Source organism: Vitis riparia, chromosome 13 (assembly GCF_004353265.1).
Source record: "Vitis riparia cultivar Riparia Gloire de Montpellier isolate 1030 chromosome 13, EGFV_Vit.rip_1.0, whole genome shotgun sequence".
Classification (NCBI taxonomy): Eukaryota; Viridiplantae; Streptophyta; class Magnoliopsida; order Vitales; family Vitaceae; genus Vitis; species Vitis riparia.
Window position 1 is genome coordinate 19,035,079 of NC_048443.1, and position 26,009 is coordinate 19,061,087.

At 34.9% G+C, this 26,009-nt stretch overlaps 2 protein-coding genes across 2 annotated transcripts; one reads left to right on the forward strand and one right to left on the reverse strand.

Annotated features, from left to right (window-relative positions):
* Positions 1–12,921: 12,921 nt before the first annotated feature.
* On the forward strand, positions 12,922–16,061 carry LOC117928389. The gene is made up of 2 exons (XM_034848278.1): positions 12,922–13,372; positions 15,565–16,061. The coding sequence occupies exons 1-2, from the start codon at positions 12,922–12,924 to the stop codon at positions 16,059–16,061; spliced, it is 948 nt and encodes a 315-aa protein (XP_034704169.1).
* Positions 16,062–16,688: 627 nt separating this feature from the next.
* Positions 16,689–23,453, reverse strand: LOC117928390 (putative disease resistance protein At3g14460). The gene is made up of 6 exons (XM_034848279.1): positions 22,767–23,453; positions 22,050–22,658; positions 20,536–21,401; positions 20,167–20,406; positions 19,595–20,077; positions 16,689–17,106 (listed from the first exon to the last, which is right to left on the reverse strand). The coding sequence occupies exons 1-6, from the start codon at positions 23,451–23,453 to the stop codon at positions 16,689–16,691; spliced, it is 3,303 nt and encodes a 1,100-aa protein (XP_034704170.1).
* Positions 23,454–26,009: the final 2,556 nt, after the last annotated feature.

Here is a 26,009-nt window from a genome sequence, read left to right on the forward strand (position 1 = left end):
AGAAGACAACCATGAGGGTGTTGCAATCAGGTTTCTGTTGGCCATCATTTTTCAAAGATGCCCACACCATATGCAAAAGTTGTGATCGATGCCAGAGGCTTGGGAAGCTGACACACAGGAACATGATGCCTTTAAACCCTATTTTGATAGTTGATCTTTTTTATGTTTGGGGCATTAACTTCATGGGACCATTCCCTATGTCTTTTGGCTACTCTTACATCTTGGTAGGAGTAGATTATGTTTCTAAGTGGGTTAAGGCAATCCCATGCAAACACAATGACCATAAAGTGGTTCTCAAGTTTCTCAAGGAGAACATCTTCTCAAGATTTGGGGTACCCAAAGCCATAATTAGTGATGGGGTACTCATTTTTACAACAATCCTTTTGAAACTTTCCTAGCCAAGTATGGGGTGAAGCATAAGGTAGCAACACCTTACCACCCTCAAACTAGTGGGCAAGTTGAGTTAGCAAACTGAGAGATTAAAAACATATTGATGAAGGTAGTGAACACAAACAGAAAAGATTGGTCAGTCAAGCTCCTTAATTCACTATGGGCATATCAAACAGCTTACAAGACCATTCTTGGGATGTCTCCTTATCGCCTAGTCTATGGCAAAGCATGCCATCTCCCTGTGGAATTGGAATACAAGGCTTGGTGGGCAATCAAGAAGCTCAACATGGATTTAAGCAGAGCTGGGTTAAAGAGGTTCTTAGACCTCAATGAGATGGAGGAATTAAGAAATGATGCCTACATCAATTTAAAAATTGCAAAAGAAAAATTGAAGAGGTGGCATGATCAGTTGAGTCCCCATAAGGAATTTTGAAAGGGACAAAGAGTCTTGCTCTATGACTCTAAGCTCCACATCTTTCCTGGCAAACTGAAATCAAGGTGGATAGGTCTTTTTACCATTCAATAAGTGCATTCAAATGGAGTCATGGAACTACTCAACTCCAACAACACCGGGAGCTTCAAAGTGAATGGCCACTGTCTCAAGCCTTTTGTGGAGCCTTTTTTTCTCGCGACAAGGAGGAACTCATCCTCCTTGATCCACATCAAGCTTGATAAGACTAGTTTTTCTTGATGGACTTAGTCTTTCTAAAGACTTTGAGTCCATATCTTTTTATTTTATTTTAATTAGAGAGTTTTTCGGTATTATTACTTGTTTTGATTTTGATTTTTCGTTTTAATTTTATTTTGGTTTGATTTAACTTAGGTTTTTTATGATCAATTATAGGAGAATTTCAAACAAAGGAAAAACTAAGACAATTCGCACACCTAGTGAAATTTTTGCAAGGCATGCAAAATTAATGAATCATTTCGCATGGGGTGTGAAATTTTGCACACCCTACAAATCAATTTTGCACACACAACACCATTTTGCATGCTGTGCAAAAACCTAAGGGGTTTGCGAAAACCATTTCGCATGTTGTGCGAAAATCAAGAGGCGCTATGCGAAAAACGAAAAGTCGCCCGCCTATCCCTTTTTAAACCCCGAGCCCTAACTTCTCCATTTTGCTAACACCATACACCCTGTGAATCCCTCATTTTTCTCTGCCACCTTGTGACCTCGTCCTTTTCCATTCGATATCGTGTCTCGTGCACATCTCATTTCGAAGACTAACACTCTGCCCCCCTCCTCCGAGCATGGACCCAAGGCTCACATTCCATTTTTGACATGGCGCGGACCCTTGGAGCCCTTCCCGCCCCTTCATTGAGACACATTCTGAGGTAGAGAGCCTCTTCTACTCAGGTGCCTAGTGATTCCCCATCTCAGGCCGTGGATTCCACCTTCCGAGGGTGGAGCGGCCATTGGTCCTTCCTCACCTGCTCCTCAACGCAGCTATGAGACGAGGAGACCACCTACTACACTAGGGTTGACTACTTCACGTCCTGAGAGTTCAATATGGCGTCCTTCTGCCAAGAGGGCCAGGACTTCAGGCCCAAGTGAGTCATCTAGAGCTTCACAGCCTGAGCCTTATGTAGATTCTTCTGAGGTTCCTACTAATCTGTCACCAGAGTCTATTATCAAACGCCCGATGATCACAGCACCGCACATTGAGGGCAACTCAGATTGCAGAGCGAGACCTTTCTACTCAGAGCTATATTTTGATCAGAAGGCCATGCGACAATAGTCTGAGCTCTGAGACTCTTACTGCCTACTGTAGACGTACCACCTTGAGCACCTTATGACTCCTCATGAGTTCTTTTATCTCAGAGTAGCACTAGACTTTTACTAGTCTATGACTACTCGTGGTGTCTCGAGTCCTACCGCGATTCATTTCACCATTTATGAACGTCATGGTATCCTTGAGGCTAGACATATTGCAAAGGCTCTATAGATTCCTTTCGAGTCAGTGGATCCATCTGTTTTCCGCCAGTGGTCCTCAGTATCTCAGAGATACATAGTCTGCATTTTATCCAGGGGGACCTCTACAGATTCGATCCTTCTATAGAAGGAGCTTCCACCTGGGATGGTCCTCGTAGATGTGGTACTATGCTCCAACCTCTTTTCCTTACACCATTCAGTACAGAGGCGAGAAGCTATTTTGGACGCTTTATTCTGTATATCAGAGGGCTTCTACTTTGGCCCGCACCACTTGATCATGACCTCCCTCGTCCACTTTGAGGAGAAGGTCCATAGGAAAAAGCTTCAGAGGGCGGACACCATTTCATTACTATTCCCAAGGTTGTTGTGCCAGATCTTAGAGTATATGGGCTTTTCTACTGAGCCTCGGCTCGAGTGCCGCCGCCTTTGTCGATAGCGATTCACTCTCGAAAAATGGAATCAGTTAGCGGGCTATTCTGCACCTCCAGGAGCCTCTCTCATGGTAGCACCTCCAGTGCCCCCACAGCTAGAGCAGGGCGAGCTCCCGACCGAGACTGCACGACCAATGCCCAAACTTGAGGCTACTTCTGCTGCTCCGCCTACGACTCCTACTTTTCCACCAGTCGCACCTACTACATCCGAGCCTTCCATTACCATATTGGCTTTGGAGTTTCGCGCCCTTGTGCATACCTTTCAGACACTCACCACCATACATACTGCTCTCTTCCAGAAGATGGCTGAGATACATGCCCATCAGGTTCAGCAGACTGCTATACTCCGCCAGATTCAGCAGCACCTAGGACTATTGCCTCCGTCTCAACCTGACCTTCCCGCATCATCAGACCCTCTAGCTCCAGCTGAGGATATTATTCCACCTGAGGACAATACCACAGTAGAGGTCTGGATTCCGTCACCTCAGGAGGCCATTACAACTACACCAGAGGATGCATCATCTCCACCTGAGGCCCCTACTACTTGATCATAGGACATTTCTTTATTTTATTGTATTTACATATTATATTACTGGAGATTTGCCCTTGTCTTGATACTTTATATTTTGGGATTAGATGTATTACTTGATCATATCTCATATTGTACTTTCTCATATTAATATATAAACATCATTTTTTATTATACTTGGCATTTTTCTATTTCCTCTACTCATTGCCCTTTTGTTTTTTTGACTCATGTGGTTTCTCCTATACGACTCAGACTCCATTTCACTCAGGAGGTACCACTTTCTCCCTTTATTTTCAATTGCTCTTGACATATTGAGGACAATGTTGATCTCGGTTGGGGGGAAAGTTAAGAAAGGAAGTTTTGTTAATAATGCTAGGTTAATTTGTTAATTTAGTTACTTTTTGCTTAATTTTAAAAGTTTTGCACTCTACTTTCCATGGTTATTAAGGAAAAATTCTCAAAATGAAATGGGAGAAATTGAGGTCTTACGTTTTTACTTGAATCTTAGAGTTGTATTATGTTTATTAAAATTGATGAATTATTGAAACTCCTATGAAATTCAACCTTATTTCTTCCACTTTAATCTTATCACACACTGTGCACATTAGGTTCCGATTATAAGATGAAAAACTATCTCACCCCCCTGAAGTTAGGAAAATTTCGACTTGGTACCTTTGACCTCGTTTTAATAGTGTTGGGACACCTTATAAAAGGCCAATGAGCCTTCGAAAAAAAAGAAGAGAAAGAACAAAGTGTTTCGCTTACCTTGAAACCCGAGCAAGGTCCGAGGGGTATACGGTGAAAGTCTTTAAAACCTGGTACCCGAAGCCTTGATTGGTTGGGAGTCACTGAGCTCAATGCTCGTTACAAGGGTGAATAAGTGGAGTTTAACATATTGAAGGTGCTTGGGTATTGAATTTTAATGTCAAAAGTCCAGGGAAAAATCTGAGGAGTTAGAGGTTGAAAGATCCTTAAAGCTTGATGCCCTAAACCTTGATTGGTTAGGAGTCATCAATCGATCCCCGTTACATAGACACTTTAGAAAACAATACCTTTAGCATTGCACTCCTACAATGAAAAAATTGTGAAATAAAAGAGGTGCGTTCTTAGCCTATTGGAGGTTGGTTAGTTTGCTAAGGTTTAAGAAAGAACTAGGTTGGGAGGAGAGAATAGTTCAACATACTATAATCGTAAACTAATAAGCTTAACACTTAGATTTTTATGAAAAAAATAAGGTTTGGACCTTTAGGAGTGGAAATTCTTTTGTTGCTTAAATTTGCATAATGTCTACTCTTTATAAATTGTAATTAGGCAGGAGATTTGATGACTCTTGTTGAAGGTTGGGTTTTGCCTCTTTGATGTTCCATGAGAGAGTATAATCCGTATCATGCCACTTGAAAATTTTTTGGAGTGATTAACATGATTTTGTAAATTATTTTACTGTCTATTCTTCTTTATCTCTTCTTCATTGCTAAGGGACTAACAATATGTTAGTTGGGGAGAGTGATTACTACTCAAAAAGTATTCTTTTATAGCTTGAAACTAACTGTTTTAAATACCTTTGAGTAGTAGTTAATACCTTTTAACTCAATTGGCACATTAAGGAACCTAGCAAGGGTTACTAATCAGTTTTGACAAGTTTTGGTGTTTCTAGTAGCTATTTGATCATTGAAACAAGCCAAGAATGAGGGAGAATTTTGTGAAATCCATGGAAATGCAAGTTAAAGCTCAAATACATGAAGAATCCAAGCTTTGGAGCACTTCATAGCCCTTTGCCAAGCCAATTGGAGATGCAAGGAAGAAAACTAGAGGAAGAAGTCCAACAACCAGCTGTTTCGCATGGCTGTGTGAAATTTTGCACACCATGTGAAACCACTTGAGGCAACCAAAGGATTTCGCACACCATGCAAAATTTCGCATGGTATGCGAAATCTTCCTGTGCACCGACTCCGTTAGATTTTTAGCTCTAGATATTTTGTGTAATTTCTTATTTTCTCCTTGTAATCAACTTAGATTTTTTTCATATATATCTTTTTATATATTTGGGTGTATCCCATCTTTGGAGACACACATGGATGTAATAAAAGAACACTTGTAAATTCCTCATAGTAAGAAATATATAGAGGTTTTGCTCTACCCTCCCTTCTCATTTTGTTTTCACTTTTCTTTCTAGCCAAGCAAACTCTGAGGATGAATTCTCAGGGGGTGAGTGGCTAGGTTTTACGTTTCTTGGAGCGGTGGAAGCTAAGTGAAGGATCTTAATGCAAAGACGAGAGTTGTCCTTGCTTTAAATGAAAGTAGTTGTTAACCATCAATGGTTTTTATTTTAAGGTTTAGCTATAAATCCCTTAAAAGCACCTTGAATGGCCAATAGTTGGTAAGCTTTTCGGATTTTATGGATACTTATTGCTAGATCCATGGATGTCTATTAGTTATCATTTACGAGCCATTGGAAGGTGGTTCAAGGTGAGAGTCTTTAGTGTTTGAAGCCATTAATGGGAAGCAACTATTATTTTTCATGAACCCTTTGGATCAAATCGTAATTGCTAAATATAAAACTGGTTCGGGAGATAACCATCCTTTGTGTTATTGTCCCCAACGGTGAGGAGAAGATCCAGAATCTCCCCCTTTGCCTAAGGAACCCGATCCTAGTGACCTAAAACTCCAAGAGACCTTTTCTTTGTAGTTAACTTCACTTATTATTTTTGCTTAACTTAAAATCAATCTTTGCAATCACAATTCCATTTTCTTTAAAAGCTAATTTTCATAAGGAAAAGCACTCTTTTATTTCCTTTACTACAGTCAACTGTACGATGAAAACCCATCCCTGTGGACGATCCTAGAGCCACTATACTATGTTAGCTATGCTACCCTAGTGTGAGGTGATTTAGGTTTTATAAATTTTGTTGATAACACCTGTCTGAGCCAGAATCAAATGACATGACTGCAATGGGGATGAATCAAATACTTGGAAGCTCACTTGCTTGGTTGGTTAAGATCTTGGGTGGTCTTGGGGTGGTGCCTTGGCCAAATGAGGGCTTCACCTATTTATAGGCACCAATAGAACTCTTTGGAACCTTGGAGGGTTCCTTACAAATCAAGAAGATTCTAGAATACCCTACACAATTCTATGTACAAACCTATGTAAAAGAATAATCAAGAGATTCCTAGAATTCTCTAGAAAGCCCTGGACTCCTCTCATGCCTTCCACCATAATGTAGAGATGTATGGACATCTCTAGGCATCTCTAGAACCTTCCACACTCTTCCCACCAATGGCTTAGTGTATATGGCTCTAGGAGTCTCCAGAAGCTTCCTGGGCTCTATATAAACCTAGGGAGAGGCTCATTTGAAGCATCTTGTGACACTAAGTCGACCAATCCTTTCCAGACCATTTGACTAACACCTTCACTTTCAGCTTCTCACCTTTCATCTTCCGGAGCACACTTAGAGTCCGCACCAAGCTTAATCCCAACCTCTTCTTGAATTCACACAAGAAGAAAATTGGTTGTTGCACAAACCAAGAGAATGAGATATGAATGTTTTAGAAACCAACCCGAGTTCATTTTTAAAAAATTCATGGAAAACTAGGATGGAATTTTCTTAGGCAACAAACATGCTCAAATAGGGAAAAAGAATGAAGAGCTCTCTATGGCTACTACAGTCTCTTTTTCCAGAAATGGGAGAAATTAGATTTTAAATGAGAATGAAACCCTTAATCCAAGGGCTGGAAATTGATCTTAGAAACAAGTTAGTTGGATTATTTGCCCCTACACTTGGATCGATCCAGAAACGGGGGAATAAAAGCCTTGTACCAAAAAATATTTCTCCCAGCTTTATTAACTCATTTAAAGATGAAAAAACAAGGTTGATTCACATTCAATCACCACACACTCGGCTACATACCTCGCCCTTTTAACAAAGTCTATATCTTCAAAGGTTAAGTAGTTCGAAAAGGGACTAGTAAACCAAGTTATGGGACACTTAAGAATTTTGTCCAGAATTGACAACCTAGCTAAACACTCATAGAAGGAATTATAGTTCACTTCAGCCACATGATACTTTTGTTCTTATTTGCCTTTGGATATGCAAGAATGAGGACGTGCGCCAACTTTTTAGGATAATATGGACCCCTTAAATGGCAAGTTTCCATGTGAGGCTTTGGTCCCTGCTTCCTACGATTTTCAAGGTCTCTTTGTCTATTATTAGTGTTGTTTGGCTATAAGAAAAAAATATATAGAGAGAAAAGAAAGAAAGAACAAATATTACACCTTTAAATTTATCATTGGCATTTAATCAATTAGTTTCTAGAAATATATAATTAAGTTAAAATTAATAATAGTTATATCATTAAAAATAAATAACCTCTATCATCTTTAACCTAAAAATATATAAAATCATAATTATTTTAAGTTAAATATCTTAAAATTGGATTATAAAAAAAAAATAGATTCATGTTTTTTATATTGGTTTAGAATATGTAATGAAATACACTTTTCCCAATTTTTAATTTTGCAAAACATGCCTCCAGTATCTCTTCTACTATGTCATTTTTAAAATATGGTATTAAGTTGTTTATCACTTGTCTCTGGTGGCATTGATACATTGCATTTCTAACACCCATGTACTCCACAAAGAAAAAACACAGAACACACGTAACATAATATTCATGAAATTAAACATCATGCATATTACCAATCCTTCACTCAACATTTCGTTCTTTAAAAATTTAATGAAAATGTGAGTAAAATAAATAAATAAATAAAAACTGAAAAAAATAACAAATAAATTTAAAGTTAATAAATAAATTATTATCTTTATATCTTTCAAATCATGGTAAGAGGAGCTTGTTTTAAAACCATGGCATGATAAGAACAAAACCATGTCATTAATTGTGACAAAAATGTCATTGTTCTATCACTTGTACTCTTGTGACATTGATACATTGCATTTTTAAAACTTATGTACTCCAAAAAAACAAAACATAGACAACAATTCACCCACAACATAATATTCATGAAATTAAACATCATGCATATTAATTACCAATCGTTTATCCAATATTTCATTCTTTAAAAATTTATGGGAAAATGTGAATAAAAAAATTACAAAAAAAAAAAGAAAAAGAAAAAGAAAAAAAAAAGTAGTTAAGAAAAGTAACAAACAAATTTTAAGTTAATGAATAAATTATTTTGTGACTTTTAAGACATGGTAAGAGGAGCTTGTTATGATAAAAGTGATATGGTTCGATATTTTTTAAAAAAAGGAAAAAGAAAAAAGAAACAATGGAATGAATCCAATCAATTGATCTATTTTACAAGTCATATTATCAAGTGGTTTTGTGGTTACACTAACGCAATCACTATGATCTATATTGAAAAGAATAATATATATATATATATATATATATATATTATAATAATGTATAGATAACTGTGAATAACTTCACAATTATTTATAGAGACTTGATATACCCTGTAAAGAATTAAATATTATATTTAATTCTGATTTTTCTAACCCTGTAAATAGGGTACCCGGATTAATGAAAATCACACTTAAAAGTTCTTCCGTACCTCTGTTTCCCCTTTTCATTATTCCTTTTATTTTTATAATGTTATTAGTACGAAGAGTCTCTACAAAATAAAAGTTCTATGAGCTCTTCTAAAAAAGTGTTTATGGAAGATTAAAATACCGAGAAGAGTGTTTGTAGAAGATTGAAATACTAATAGGATAAACCTATTATTAGAAAATCTCCTTTCTTGAGTAAAAGGTATGTGATATAATTACGTTTTTATTTTTATTTTCTATTTCATTTATCTTATTTAAATACACAAACATGGTAAATATTATTTAGAAAATATATTGTTTCTAGCAAAAAAAATTATGAATAAAAATTATAAATAGAAGTTATGAAAAATATGTAAATTTCTCATTTTCAAAAGTTATTTGACAAATTATAAAGTTACAAAACCATAGCCAGAAACTATGCATGTACTTTCTAATTTCTTTTAATTATATTGTATGATCAAAATTATACAAAGCAAAATTTTAAAACTAAAAGCTATACAATGAATATTTCATACCCTAAAATTATATACAAATTTGCACATTTTTGTTAAGATAAAATATGTAAAATAGAATGTACAGCTAAAAGCTATAAAAAAAAAAAAAATTCATAGCCAGGAGCTATGGAAGCCATATTTTCTATGCTTAAGCCAAAAACTTAAAATTGTTGATATTTTAATTTTGTATAACTAGAAACTATTAAAAAAATTCTTATAGGTAGAAGCTATGGAAACAATTTTTATTAGTAATTATTTCATAGCAAAGCCTATGTAGATAACTTCTAAAATTTTGTTGTTTAACTAAAAGTTATATAAACTAAAACTATTAATCAACAACTATATATATAACCAAAAGTTATATAGAGAATTTCCAACTATTTGTATAACCAAAATTTATACAAAACTAATTGGGAAAAGTGAGTTTTGATTCACTCATTTAAAAAGAAAAAATATAGAAAAAAAAACCTCAACTTTTATTAATAAGTTTTATATTCATCTATTTTAAAATATTTTAAAATACATGCACTATTATGCCATAAGTCACATATTTATTTCCTGAAATGACTTTCTCGACAATTTTTTTTTTAAATTGATTCAAATATGAAATTAAAAAAACAATTAAAATTAAAAAAAAAAAAACTTTAAAGCTAAAAATATAAAAATAAAATATTAACTTTCACTTTGTTAAATAATACTAGTAGAAAATATAGATATCAAGAAAGAGTATTTCATGAAATAAATATCTTATTTATGAAAAAATACATACATTTTAAAATATTTTTAAATCAATCAATATTAAATTGATTTATAAAAATTGGGTTTCTTTTTTCTATATTTTTTTTAAATTAGTGAGTTAAAACCCACTTTTCCCAAACTAAATTGTCAAGCAATAATTTTTATAGAATTTTATAATCAAAAGCTATATAGAAAATATTCATAACTTGATGCTATGCAAGATTGTCATTTTAGCCTAAACTAATATTCGAAGCTATGATAAATTTATTCTTTTATTTTTATTATTTATTTAATGTTGTCGAATTATTATGTTAGCTTTGTTAGTTTGTAGTAATTACTTTAGTTTATGATAATATGAAAATATTGTTTATCATGATAAACCTATATAGAGAAGAAAAATATATATATTTATATATTCTTATAATTAAAAGTTATATAATAATTATTTTGACAGCTTGAAACTACATGATAAATAATTTATATATTATCGTAGCCTAAAATTATATAAAATAATTAATTATTTATATAAAAATGATTTACTTGTTTTAAATCTATTTTTTTTCTTTTTTTTTTCTTTTCTTCTAATTTTTCTTTCTATTTTCTTTCACTCGTATTTTTCCTTAGAATTTTCAACTATGTTGGGTTCCTAAAAAGTTTGAAAGAAAATGCAAGAGAAAAAAAAAATGGAAAGAGAAGGTAAAAGGAAATAAAAATTTAAAGAAAATAAAATATAGATTTAAAGTTAATAATATATTTTTATATATTACTTCAAACTTTATATAAAAATTAAATAATTTTAAGTTATACAATTTCTTAATAATTTTAAATATATTTTAACATAACAAAAGAAAATGATGCTTAGAATAGATATTTATTAAATTAATTTTATTTCAAAATCACTTTTAAATTTTCATAAATGATACTAAAAAATATATAATTTTTATACTTGAGCACTTATAATCCTCTCAAAATCACAATTACAAACATATTTTTACCCCACACATGTTTAAAAATTAACGTCAATTATTAAATTTTATAATTAGAAATAAACTTTAAAAACCTTAAACTTCACGTACCGAAGATATAATAACTATATCATTTGCTTACCCGAATATAAAGTGAATACAGTTTCCTTAATCATAGAGAAAATGAAGATTGGTCTTTATGCTCCCTCTCCACGTGATGCATGCTGCACCGACCCTTTCTAGTCATCAAAAAATAAGTATTTTGGCAGCCAAAATGCACACAGCCTGGCCTGATCTGTTGCTTTTACATGTCTCCCCCCTCCCTCTGTATATATTCAAGAAAAAAAAAAACAAAAAACATTATTTGAACGGCTGGGTTCACAGAAAAGATTGTGATTTTATTTTTTATTCGATTCATCTTTCCCAAATTTTATAAAAAAATTCGACATAAATATAATGGAATACATTAAAGAAAAAGATTAAAACTCTCTTTTTTATGAGAAAATCCTTTCTTTTCTTCAGAGCAAAGAAAAGAATGAAGAAGATAAACAAAATAGAACTACGGATTCTTACACAATGCGTTTATACATATGTCCTTGTGTGCCCATAATTAGCTCCATATTTTCTCTATCCACACCATTCAGAGGGCTGAAGTTAATTCAGTTAGGTGAAGGGCTGGTATGTTTTACTGTTCATGCAATGATACTTGTGAAATCGATGCTTTTTAAATTTTTGGCCTCTCTCTATGCCTGTGATTAACTTAGTTAGGATAAATTTATATTTCAAAACAATCATATCATTTGAATATGATTTTTTGTAATTGATTGTTAATTATGAGTAAATTAAATAAAAAGTGAAAGCATTTGGACTGGATGTGTAGAAAATTTTAATTTAAGTGACTAGAGCTCTTTACTGAAATGTAGTAAGTACGAGTTTATCATTTCGATTTTAAAGATAGTCTTTGTAAAAGGTGGTTTCGAGCATAGAAATCAATCATCTTCCACTTCTTTTAAATCTTTTGAGACTAATTTTGTCAGGCCTACCATTGATTCCCACTGATTCAATGATTTTCTCTCTCTTTAAGCACCTCCTCTAATGTCATCCTCTTTCCCTTTAAACACCTTCTTTAATGTGATAAAATAGTTAAAACTCATGGAATATGTAATGTTTGTATGATTTCAAATGCTAACCCAGAAACAACATTCGATACCTCCTCTGCATTTACTGTTTGAGTGGTTAATAATTAATTTATATACATATCTGTATGCGAAATTTTCTAAATTTTAGTTTCACTAAATTTTAAACATAAAAATGCATACAACGGCCCACCACTGACAAAAACATTTGACCATTCTCGTAAGTATAAGCAAGCTTTATGTTCTATTATGGTGCATCTTTGGCACATGCCCATTTCACTGTCGAGGAATAACAAGCAGAGTGAAGTCCTGAATTCAAAATATGCCATCACAATGTTTCTCTCTTCTCATCTTTTCTCCAAAATTTAACATTTTTAATTAATTTTAAGCTTATGCCACAGAGCAAGTATGGAAGGTGGAGGTTTTGCCCCCAATATGATGGCTGGCGAAGGTCTCCCGAATTGATAGAAGATACCTAGCTGATCAACAAGAAAGTAACTGTCCAGGATCAGCTGCAACAAACCGAGATCAGGTGCAACAAACTGAGGTCAGCTGCAACAAACAGAAGCCGGTTAAGAACGTCTTGAAGAAGGAAGTTAGTTGGTTAGGTTGTTGTAGATATAAATATAAGAAAACGTCAGTGTAAAAGAATCATCTTTTCCTAATAGACAATGAGAAATATTGGTTTTTCTAAAACCCAGTTTCTGAAACCCAGATTCTAAAACTTTCACGAATATGGTCGGTAATGTTTTCCCCCCTATAACCCCAACTCTACTCCCAAGTGATGTTCTTCCGAATTTAACCCCAACTCTACTCCCAAGAGATGTTCTCCCGACTATAACCCCAGTTATAGTCCCAACGAGAATAGTTCCTGAACTTCTTACAGAAGGCAACTATGCAAATTGGAGAACTTGTATACAATGGTATTTGATGGGTCAAGATCTTTTGGAAGTTTGCAGGATTAAAGACATTCCTGATAAAGAACGACATCCAGAGGAATTTTCAGTTTGGGAAAAGAAGAATGCCATGGCTTTACATGCTATTCAAATTTCATGCAGTCGAGAGATGCTTTCTCAGATTAGGGACAAAATGCTTGCAAGTGAGGCGTGGGACTTTTTGATGCAAATTTCCTACCCAATCATCGACTTCGTCATAGAAGAACAAGCTGATGCCCCAGCTCCAGCAGGTAAAGTGTTTTCCCTCTTCCTCATGTTAAAAATAGTAATGCCTTTATATATAATTAACCTTGATAATATATGTGTACAAGTGGCATACTTACGGAGAAAACTTTGGACAAGATTGACCCTTGCCAACAGAACCAAATGTGCTTTAATATTTGAAACGCACATGTAATTTATATGGGGAGAATTATGTTTAGGGAGTAGATGGTCCCCCAAATTAACAAAAGGTCCATGTAACTTTTCAAATTGAGATCAAGACCCAATGAAAGTATGGAAATTGAGTTGAAGGATATCATCCTTCAGTATTTCCAAAAATGCCCTTTGTTGATTTTGAGAAAAAAAATTAATATTTTTTAAAAATACTTTTATTTAATTTAATATTTTTTATTTAATTTAATATTTTTTAAAATACTTTTATGTAATTTAATATTTTTTAAAATACTTTTATTTAATTTAATATTTTTTAAAAATAAATTTATTTAATTTAATATTTAAAAAAAATATTTAATTTAATATTTTTTTAAATACTTTAATTTAATTTAATATTTTTGAAAAATACTTTTATTTAATTTAGTATTTTTGAAAAAGAAATTTATTTAAAAAAAATTATTTAACTTAATTTTATAAAATATTTTATATGTGTTCTTAAAGGGTATATTTATCCATTACTATTTCATATCCTTCAACTCAATTTGAAGAGTTATATGGACCTTTTGTTAATTTGGGGGCTCATCTACCCCCAAAAGATAATTCTCCCTTATATATATACAAATAATATTATATATATATGTATTATAAATTGAAAATTAATTAAAATAAAATTTTTATAAATAAGTTAATTTACTTATATTAGTATGTATTTCATATAATAAATTAAATACATGATAAATATAAATATATAAGAAAATTTTCAATATTTCTAAATTAAAAAAATATTAAATACGTTTTTATTTTAATATTAATGTGTTTTGAAACTCAACATATTATTGTCTAATGATATAAATTCATTATGCATGTATTAATTTCTTCCTCAAAATTTGCTTAGTCATTATATTTTTACGCCATTATATTACTTCATCAAGAAATCAAGTAACTTGCTACAAAAAAATAAGCAAATATTTGTTTTAAATGTCATTTAAAACAATCCTAATTTATTTGATTTTCTTTTATAATATTTTTATATTTTATTTTTTTATCTATTAATCTTCAATTTAGCTCCCTCTCACCTATACACAATAGTAGAACATCCTTAAGGTAGAAAACTTATTCTACTAAATTTTTTTTAACTAGGATAATTTGTTTACTAAAGGAACAGAGAAAGCATAAAGAAGTGGAGATGATCCATCCTACATTTTCTAATCCAACTCCAATTAAGCAAATATGTCTATTGGACCTATCTTATAGCTTTGATACCATTTTGCGATACCCTAAACCTAGAAGCCAAAAACACCATGATCATTTCACATGTCAAACTTGAGAGCCTAACACATGAATCACCTTGACTAACAATTCCAAAACTAATTAAATTATCAAAACAATAAATTTAATCATTTTCCCAAACAAACTTAAATAAAAATTCTAATTAGTTTTAAGTTGTTTTTAAAAGAAGCTTCCTTCTTATTCTAATTTGTTCTTGCCAATGTCACTTCTACCTAAAAAGTGGAATAATGGAGAAAGGTGAGTTTGATAGCTTAGATCAAATATGGTATGACTCAAATCAAGTATGGTATATATATATATGAGAAAAATCTGTTTTAACTTCTCAAAAATATGAATGCCTGTCCAGGCAATTGTGCGAAAATCTTGATAATAAAATATAGAAAGATTTCAAAACTTAGCTATTCAAATATAAAAACTAAAATAAATAAATATTCAAAATAACATAAAGAATAAATCTAATTTTAATATTTAAAATTTTTTTAAATCAAGTTTAACTTTCTAATATTCTTCCTTAAACTTGATTTGTGATTCCAAGTAACATTTTCAACCTTTTGGGCTTCATTTCCAGCAGCTCCAGAGCCCAACACACAATCTCAAGGCTGCCGACCATTCATCCATTGAGAACATGCAACAGACTACAGAGGCCACAGCGCAGTTGTACCAGACGAACAATAGAGTAGATTCTTGTCTGGATTGTTTCTCTCACTACAATACTGAGCAGATTGATAGCAATTAACAAGAAGGAAACTGTCTGCAGGGAACCCTGACTTCTCTCAGTATGAGAAGTTTGAGCAGGCATTGGACCGTGGTAGCTGGAACGATATCGAATCCTTCCTTAATTCAAATCCGGATGCAATGAGAGCAAGGATTTCGCCAACAGGCCAGACCCCGCTTCATGTCGCAGCTCTTGCTGGACATGTAAAGGTTGTGGAGAAGTTGGTGGACAAACTGAATCCAGAAGACTTAGAACAAGAAGAGGATGTGCAAGGGTGCACGCCGCTTGCTTTAGCTGTATCAGTTGGAATAACTGAAATAGCGCAGTCCATGATTAGAAAGAACAGGACATTGGCCAACATTTTAGATGGATATAAAATACTCCCAGTTGTGATTGCTTGTAATCGAGGCAAAAGAGAAATGACACGTTTTCTCTACTCTCACACTGGACCAGAGGAGCTAGCTCCAGAAAAAGGCAAAAATGGTGCAACACTTCTTAGTTATTGTATTGCTTCCAAATTCTTAGGTAGGGGACAATGAATATTCCAACCATTTTTGAGGTAAGAAATCTAAAACCGAGCTCTAAGACCTTGCTTTAGACCATATAGAGACTTGTTGAGTTTGCATACAAAATCTAGTCTTAAAGGATCAACAAAGCTCGTAGGTTGATGCATGAAAGTGTCTTTTTGAAGATCTCCATTTAGGAAAGCTCTATTGATATCAAGTTGTGGAATCTTCTAGTTCATGGTTAAGGCAAGTGTAAGAACAATTTGGGTGCTAGTTGGTTTTATAATAGGGCTAAATGGTTTCATTGAAGTCAAAACCAACAACTTGATGAAAGCCCTTTGTAACCAACCAAGCTTTGTATTTGTTGATTATTAAAAAGTTTAAGAAAAAATATAAGGCAGATTATGATAATCTCTCATCATATGTTTGATTCTTTTAAAAGTTTAAGAAAAAAAGTGAAAAAAAATAAAATAAAATAAGTAGATTTATAGTTACTAAATTATTTTTAATAATATATATAACCATGGTTTTAAAAATCGGACCAGACCAGCCGATCGACCGTCGCCTGACCACGATTCCGGTCTGGCCAATTGGATCGAAAAGTAGTCAAACCGGAATTGGACAGACTAAACCGGTGGTCCGACCAACGAACCGGATGAACTAGACGGTTCTCTTTGAATCGTCCGATTCAACTTCTTTTTTTTTTTTTCCTCCCACTGTCGTCGGCCCCGCTAGCAAGACCTCGCAACCCCGCTGGAACCCCCGTGCTCTCCTCCCCTGTTGGAACCCTCGCGCTGGAAAACCTTCTCCTTTTTGCTCGCCGGAACCCATTTCGAGCTTCGTAGCCGCCGGACACGCCAGCCAGTTGAACCTAACTGAGTTGCAGAGCATCTCTCCCACGAAAGCCGTGGAGCTCACAGTCGCAAGGAAGAATGCGAAGAAGTTGGGGCTCAGCCAATGATTCTGGCAGATACGGTAGCGTTTCAGAGAGGCGGGAGGGAAGATTTTCCCGTCGGAACCCACCCCCGTGCCGGAAAAGCCAACCCCCCTCTCCCACGCCGTGCCGCTGAAGCCCCTCCTTCCTCCCAGCGACCCCACTGCAACCCCCTCTTTTCCCTTTCTTCCATATATATATATATATATATATATATATATATATATATTTTAATTATTTTTTACCATTTAGTGATCTCACTATTATTTATTTATTTTTAATTTTTTATATTTATTATTTTTTTACTTCAGATTTAAAACTTATGATTTTAATTTAAATTAATAAAAACATTACAATTTTAAATAAATGTCTGATTTTTAAATAATATATAAATTATTATTTTTATTTTTATAATTATTTTTAAATTTTAATAATTTATAAATTATATATTTATGACGTCACTGGTTCGATCGCGGTTCGACCGCCGGTCCGATCAGTGAATCGTGAACCGGTAACTTTTCCAATTCAATGATCTGTCCCATTCTGAAAACATTGTATATAATTATATTAAAGTCCTTCACAATGGAAGCAGTGAAACACAAGCATCCCAAAAAATAATTTTGGCTAGAGTTTCTTGCCTCTTCCTTTTCCTTCTCATTTTCCTTGGAAAACAAATATCTGCTAATTAATGAAGTAAATAAGAGAATTTAATACTTTTTGGGTTTATTTTCCTTTTTTCATATTTTTTTGTAGGTCAATAAAAAAAAAAAGCATAATAGTTACCTAAAATAATTGGTGTAAAATTCAATATATATGAAAAATAATGATTACTTTTCAATATAACAAGTATTAGTTTTACATGGATAATGTTATTTGAGTCATTCTCCAAATATTACTTTTTGAAACGGAATAGATGAAAAAAGATATCAAATGTACATAATAGGTATAAACAATCAAAAAAACCTTTTAACATTAGAATAATTATTCACATAAGAAGGATGCAAAAACTATGAAGAATAAAATATATATATATATATATAGTTATGACAAAAAATTATCACTTCGCTTTGTATTATTTTTTAATATAAATGAGAACAATTAAAAAGCCCTGGTTTTAATAAATAAAAAAAACAAACTCCACTGAAATAATTAGATTCCGTTTTTTTTTAAATAACTATTCAAATATTAATAAAATGATTTAAATAAAATGATTTAAATAAGCTAAGTAAACATATTCTTGGTTTAATTAGGACTCTCAATATAATACCTCGTCTAAACCAAATACTCTAAATTTAATCGTATACATCATCTTTTCAACTTGAGCAATGTTCTCACCTTGATTAGTTTTGTAAGAATGTCTATAATTTAATTTTTTAGAACAAAACTTAAGGCGGGTAAATTCTTTGTCTTTCACCAACTTAAGAATATATATATTGAAATGTGATGTCAATGTATTAGCTTCTTCTATGAAAATCTAGATTCTTGGTCAATACAATTCTTGATTGATTATAGTAAAAATAAATAAATAAAAATAAATAAAAATAAATAAATAAATAACCTTTGTAGTAACCTCTTGAGCATACTTTAAATAAAAAAATATATATTACATGCAACCATGATATGTGCTTGAGTAGCACCATTAATAGTTACAATATTCTCGACTTTTATTAAAAATAAAACAACTACCTATTGTTTTTTCTATGATCAAGAAAAAACTTTTAAATCAAGACTAAATTCATAACTAGAAGTACTTTTTCACCTATTTATATCACTTGTCCTATAATTACAATTTAATTTTGTTGGCACATGCACAAAGAATACTATCACTTTCAATGCATGTGAGACTAATGTGAGGACTCCATGAATCTACCTATATGACCACAACTTCATACATAATATTTAATTTTGTAGAAGTTAAATAACATAAACTCCCAACTATTATTTGCAAAATTATAGGATCAGCAAACTCACTTGAGATGTCTTCCCTAAGTTCAACCTTTCTTTAGCTAGAGTTAAAAAAAACTTGCATAATTCTATCTTGAATTTTTAAGAATATCACTTACATACTTCTTTTTAAATAATAAAAGTACTATTATTGTGGACCTGTATTCTTCAAGTGCATACTTCACTCATCGGCGAGACTTACTTTTTAATGGTGAAAAATTAGTTTTGGAAAACAAGAAAAAAAACCCTAAAAAAAGTGACTCCATAGTTTTTTTTTAATACCTTGATTGTTTAATGTAAGTCTTTAAAAGTCAAAATACAAAAGTTACTATTATTTTATGATTTTAAAAACAAAAAATAGGAAGTATACACTTAATTTTAGGCTTACGGAGGGACACTTAATTTTAGGCTTAAGGAGGTCAAAACCTTAACAATGTAGGAAATTTAAGTGATTCTTGAACGGAGGCAAGGAATTAAGCAGATATATTCTTGAGATTAGAAATTTGGGTGGAACATAAATTTTGTAAAGAAAATAAGTTTAAGCACACAACAATTACCTGCCCATTGCCACTCCCATTAAAATAGCACATCATCGATCACTATGTTTGGAATGTGAGATATATAACGCCATTCTTGCCCTTTCTCGAATTGGAGCTGTTGTTCCAGTAAAGGACACTTTCTAACATACAGATAAGAGAGGGAGTCTGGTAGTCTCTCTTTTGTCAAGTATTGGAGATTAGGGCAATTGAAGAGAATTAAGGTTTCAAGAGTGGTGAGGTGGTGAAGACCCGCTTCTATTAAGGATTGGAGCTTTCCGCACCTGTAGATTCCTAATTTCTTGAGAGAGATAAGTCGTTGAAGAACAGATCCTGTCGAGAATTGGAGCTCAGGGCAATTCTCGATCCATAATTCTCGAAGAGAGGTGAGTTGTTGAAGCTCCTTGTTGTCAAGAGACTTGAGATTTGGAAGATTCGCGATTGAAAGATGAGTTAGAGAAGAGGGCAGCAGACACTCCTTGGGAAATAATTCCACGCCTTCACATCCACCATTGATTGTGAAACGAGTAAGAGAGGTCAGTTTTTGCAAATCCCACTCCACCTGTGTTGGTTGTAGCCACATATTGCAAGATCCCGTAGGTTGGAAGGCAAACCCTTTCTGTGCAACAACAATTCTGGACAATCCTTTAAACGTAGTTTCTGCAGAGATGAATGCGTGTGCGCCAGCACTCTGAGCTTGGAGCAGTTATATATCTCATGGCACATCGAGTCGAGAGTGGGCAGTTGGATGTATACAAGATTAGGGCACCCATTGATTTTCAATTGACGAAGAGATGTGGGATCCCCCTCTGAAATCGAGATGCAGAGCTCCTCAAGCCCCTCAAGATCAAATACATGGAGATTAGTCAACCTGGGGAAGAAGTCCAATATTGAGAAGGACAACGAGAGAGAATCACAGGCATCACCACTGATTGTTAGATTTTCGAGAACCGGGTGATGGCATCTGAACAACTCAGGTAGAAGAAGGTCCACTTTGGTACAGTAAGAGATTGATAACGATTTTAATGTACTGGGTAAGCCAACTTTGTTTGGGGATCAGTAAAAAGAGCAATCACAAATTTCCAAACTGTACATGTTGGTTTGCAGGATTTCCTCCTCTAGTAGAGACTCCACAGAATCACATTTTCTAATGTAGAGATAGTGGGGTACCAGTGGAAGTTGCTTCAACTGAGAGACGTTTGAAATTTCAATTTTTGAAGTTTGACTAGCTGTGAACCCACAAGTTTGCCTTTTCAACTGCAATTCACGGGCGGCAAGAACGTTGAGTGTAGGCACAAGCAGTTGCGAACAATCTTTAAGGTTAAGTTCCTGCAATGAAGAAAGGTGCATTGGTAATTCCCCAGTGAGTTTTGGACATAGCCTTATAGAAAGCTCCTGGAGACGAGGGAATTCTCCACAACATAACCATTTCTCCCAATTGAACATATCTTCAAATGATAGAGTTTGCAGGGATGGGAAGGAGGGATGAAGCGAGGAAGAAGAATTCCCATAAAACTCACTACCCACCATCACTACTCCACTCATTTTGGAGATCTTTATATGTTCAAGACAAGGTAGCTGCCCCAGTGGCGGCAATGTTGAGCAATTCCCACAATTCGAAAGCTGAAGGGACACAAGATTTGAAAATGATCCATCTCCAAGCCAATCTGGAAATGTTAGACCAGGATAGTGTTGAATGGACAGTTTTTTTAAATTTGGATGAGGTGTTAGCCTATTGAGAATATCATCTTGTATAGCATCATGACTAATCCCCCGACTCCAATTCAAGGATAACTCATCAAGGTATTTCTTATCCTTCATATTCGCCTGCAATGCATCCTCAACACCCACCACATTCTCCATTTTTGAAATTTCAAGTCTTCCTCGAATCTCTGAAAGCTTCCACAATTCTCCAAATCTGAATCCACTTTCTTTGCCCACAGTAAAATTAGGCAATTTCTGCAAACTTTTTAATTGATCTATATCATTTGGCATTTCTTTCAATGAATCAGTCCCACTAATATCAAGATAGCGCAAATTAATCAACTTCCCCATTTTTTAAGGCAATTCAAGAAGAGATTGACAATTACTCAGCATCATTATTTGTAAATTGCACAAACAACATATTGATTCAGGTAATCTTTTAATCATTGTTGCAGAGAGATCCAAATAACGCAATTGTTTTAAATTGTGTATTGAATCAGGCACTTCTGTTATCCAATATTCACACAATGACAACACGTGCAAGGATTTAAATTTTGGTAATATATTTTGTAAAACTCTTTTACTCAATATGCGAATAGGATAACCTATGTTCACCGCTAAGACTGTTCTGAGATGTTTGGCTTCACCAACAGGCTTAAAAGTTTCAAATACAACTGCCGTGTCATTGTCACTTTTAAAGTGGAGAAAATGGCGAGCCTTATCAGATATTTTTTGCACCTTACAATCTTCCAATCGAATGCAAAATTCTTGGGAGATATGTTGAGCCAAGTCATGTATTAGATCATGCATTACAAAGCGTGACTCTTTTGCAAATGATTTCCTTGTAATAGACTCTCGAAAAAACGACTTTGCTAGAAGCTCATTAAAACATGACTCACCTACCTCTTTCATTCTTTCATCACTTTGTCCTGCGTGTAAAAGCCCTTCTGCCATCCATAATAGAATCAGCTTCTCTTTGTCAAATTCATAATCCTTGGGAAAAATTGAACAGTAAGCAAAACAACGCTTCACAGGAGGAGAAAGATGCAGATAACTCAATCTAAGAGACGGAAGAATTTCATGACCACTCTGGGAATGCCATGTTTTGCTATTCAAAATATCTTCCCATTCTCTTTGTTGGGCCTTAGAGTACAAGAGCGTCCCGAGTGCTTTTAGAGCCAAAGGCAATCCTTGGCACTTGTCCACAATCTTTCTGCCTATGGGTTCAAGCTGAGGGTAAGCGCTGGAATCTCCATTTGGAAATGCAAATTTTGTAAATAGGGCCCAACTATCTTCAGGGCTTAATTCTCCCAAACGATGAGTACTGACTGCACCCATGAGTTTTGCAACAATTTCACTACGAGTCGTCACAACAATCTTGCTTCCCTCTGCTGCAGCGAGGAGTGGAGTTCGTAGTCTATCCCAACTTTCCCAATCAAGAGACTTTACGTCCCAGACGTCGTCGAGAACGAGCAGAAGTTTCTTGTTACCTACGCTCTTTTCCAGTTGACGCTGAAGCAAATTTATGTTGTCAGAGGAAGTAGGTGTAGAACCGATTTCCTCGAGAATTGCTTTGGTGAGGTTGATAAGAAGAAACTCAGTGGAAACACAGACTCATGCTTTCAACTCGAAGTGTTCCTTCACTGTGGCATGGTTATAGAGATACTGAGAGAGTGTGGTCTTGCCGCTGCCGCCCATGCCCACTATGGACATCACCTCGATGTTGCTGCCTCTTACGTTATCAGAAAGCAACCAGTTCACCATCTCCTCCTTAATTTCATCCCTTCCGTACACAATGGACGACTCACCCACCAAAGAAGAGGATAGTAATCTTGGTGACGGTTTCTCGCCCCCACCTTCTTTCGGCCCAAGCCCAACTTTTTCTTGAGTAAAAGTCTCAAGTTTAGTAATCATCTCCTTCATCCTGGACTCCATGCTTTGAGTAGCAAATGGAGCCTTAACCCAAGCAGGGACCTTGTTCCAGTTCCACGCCTGATGAGTTCCGCCGGTTTGGGAGTCAGCACCTTCCATCTCGCACCGCAAAGCTTCGGTAGCGATCTCGTCCAACAGGTCCTCCGCATGATACACAGCATCCTTAACTTGGACCAGCCACTGTTTGACTTGTGCGTCTGAAAATTGCTTCATCTCCGCGTCATTGAGCACTTTGTGGACAACCACCAATTTCCTCTTCAACTCGTTGAGGAGGTCATGGCTGAGATTCTTTCGCCGAATGAAATTTATGAGTTCCGGAGAAGCCAACCTGTCGAATAGAACTTGAAGTGAAGCGGAGAGGAGTGCGTCCGCCATATCTGTTGACTGTTGCTTTGCACAAGGAATTCAGTGATTCAATTCAGGGAAAACGAAGGTAAGCAGATGCAGAATCACAACCAAACTGTAAAAGACTGGTTTGTATTAACCAAATGCAATATCATGCCTACCAAACAGTGGAGATCATAAAAAAATAATAAAATAAAATAAAAAGTCATAGAATCACAGGCTGTCACCAACAACCAAAGAGAGAGAGAGAGAGAGAGAGATGTAGGGAATTAAACCGAATTCCCAACCCATGAGAAACAAAATTAAAGAAAACACACGCCAAAGAAAAGATAATCACACGCACAAGACAGTATTTACGTGGTTCGGCAATTTGCCTACATCCACGGAGTTGCAGGGATATCACTATTATCAGGGAAGAATTCAGAGTACAACCTGGCGGCTACAATATTCTCTCTATATATATAACACGACAACCCCACCACACTAAAAAACCCTAATCACTAAGGGTGGTTCCACAATGGGCTAAATGGCCCAACAGGCCTCAATAAATCTCCCATTAAAAAGCCATGCAATATTATTCGGGTCGGGTCGTCAAATTGGATCAAACAAAACTAGGCTCCACAAAGCCCAACAAATCTCCCACTTAGAGACTAGTCCAATCACCAACATCAAACCGCTATCCTCCAAGAAACAATCCCTCATCCCTACAACTCATCCTCCTGTCCTCAAGCTAGAAGACCAATTGAAGCTGCGCACAGCTTCAACTTCTCAATAGTGATACCCTTAGTCAACATGTCTGCAGGGTTCTTAGATCCACAAATCTTCTCAAGTATTACCAGTTTATCCTCAACAAGATAACGGATAAAGTTGTATTTTGTTTGTATATGTTTCGACTTTGAATGAAAAGTCGAATTTTTGGCAAGAAAAATTGCACTCTGACTGTCACTGTGTAGAATGCCCATCTCCTGCTTCTTACCCAATTCATCTAAGAAACCATGTAGCCAAATCATCTCCTTTCCAGCTTCAGTTGCTGCAACATACTCAGCTTCTGTAGTAGACAAAGTAACAATCTTCTGTAGATTTGAAACCCATGATATAGCTGTACCACCTAGAGTAAAAACAAACCCAGTAGTACTCTTTCTACTATCAATATCACCAGCAAAATCAGCATCTACATAACCCTGCAATTTCAAACTTACACCTGTGAAGCAAAGACATGTATCTAATGAACCCTTCAGATATCTTAGAATCCACTTGACTGCCTCCCAATGCTGCTTTCCAGGCCTACTCATGAATCTGCTCACAACTCCCACTGCATGTGCAATGTCTGGCCTTGTACACACCATAGCATACATCAAGCTACCAATAGCTGAGGCATAGGGCACCTTGCTCATATGGTCCATTTCTTCTTCTGTCTTCGGTGACTGTTCTTTGCTTAGTTTGAAATGGCTCCCCAAGGGTGTGCTCACTGGTTTAGCTTCATTCATGTTGAACCTGCTGAGAACTTTCTTCACATACTCTGATTGTGAAAGCTTCAATGTACCATTAGCCTTATCTCTAATGATTCTCATACCAAGGATTTGCTTTGCAGCTCCCAAATCCTTCATTGCAAATTGTTTGGACAATTGCTTCTTCAGATTATTAATCTTCTCAATGTCAGACCCTGCAATAAGCATATCATCCACATACAACAGTAATATGATGTAAGAATTGTCAAAAGACTTAACATAGCAACAGTGATCAGCTTCACATCTCTTGAACCCAATTCTATGCATAAAACTGTCAAACTTCTTGTACCACTGTCTAGGAGCTTGTTTAAGGCCATACAAGCTTTTTCTCAGTTTGCAGACTAGATTCTCTTGTCCCTGAACAATGAACCCTTTTGGCTGAATCATGTAAAGGTCTTCCTCCAAGTCACCATGAAGGAATGCTGTCTTCACATCTAACTGCTCAAGATGTAAGTTTTCTGCAGCCACCATTCCTAGTACAAGTCTGATTGTTGACATTTTCACAACTGGAGAAAATATCTCTGTGTAGTCAATGCCCTCCTTCTGCTGGAACCCTTTAACAACTAATCTGGCCTTGTAACGTTTACTATCATCATGCTCATTCTTTATTCTGTATACCCACTTGTTGTGCAAAGCCTTCTTTCCTACTGGCAATTCAGTCAATTCCCATGTCTGATTCCCTAACAAAGAATCCATCTCATCCTTCATGGCTAACTCCCACTTGCTTGAATTCTCATCTTGCAAGGCTTCATCATAACACTCTGGCTCACCGCCATCAGTCAACAGGAGATAATTTAAAACAGGTGAATAACGCTGCGGAGGTCTAATGTTCCTGGAAAATCTGCGAACTTCAACTACAGGTGTACTCAGATCTACCTGTGAATTTACATTCTCCTTATCTTCTTCACCCTCCTTCTGGACAGTACTTTCAGTCAATTCATCTAAGTTGACAAACTTAGATTTCTTTTGATCTATCTCTGTAACATCTGACACTACAGTTGACCTGTCCTTGTACATAACCTGTTCATTAAATATCACATTTCTACTTCTGATGATTTTCCTGTTTTGTTCATCCCAA

What these genes read in the sequence shown, in the direction of transcription:
- LOC117928390 (XM_034848279.1), bottom strand. Translation starts at nt 23,453, where the DNA reads ATGGCGGACGCACTCCTCTCCGCTTCACTTCAAGTTCTATTCGACAGG. An exon ending in GAAATCCTGCAAACCAACAT is followed by an intron (nt 20,407 to 20,535) that starts GTACAGTTTGGA and finishes TGAGTTGTTCAG; the next exon opens with ATGCCATCACCCGGTTCTCG. An exon ending in CTGCCCACTCTCGACTCGAT is followed by an intron (nt 20,078 to 20,166) that starts GTGCCATGAGAT and finishes AGGATTGTCCAG; the next exon opens with AATTGTTGTTGCACAGAAAG.
- LOC117928389 (XM_034848278.1), top strand. Translation starts at nt 12,922, where the DNA reads ATGGTCGGTAATGTTTTCCCCCCTATAACCCCAACTCTACTCCCAAGT. An exon ending in TGATGCCCCAGCTCCAGCAG is followed by an intron (nt 13,373 to 15,564) that starts GTAAAGTGTTTT and finishes AACTGTCTGCAG; the next exon opens with GGAACCCTGACTTCTCTCAG.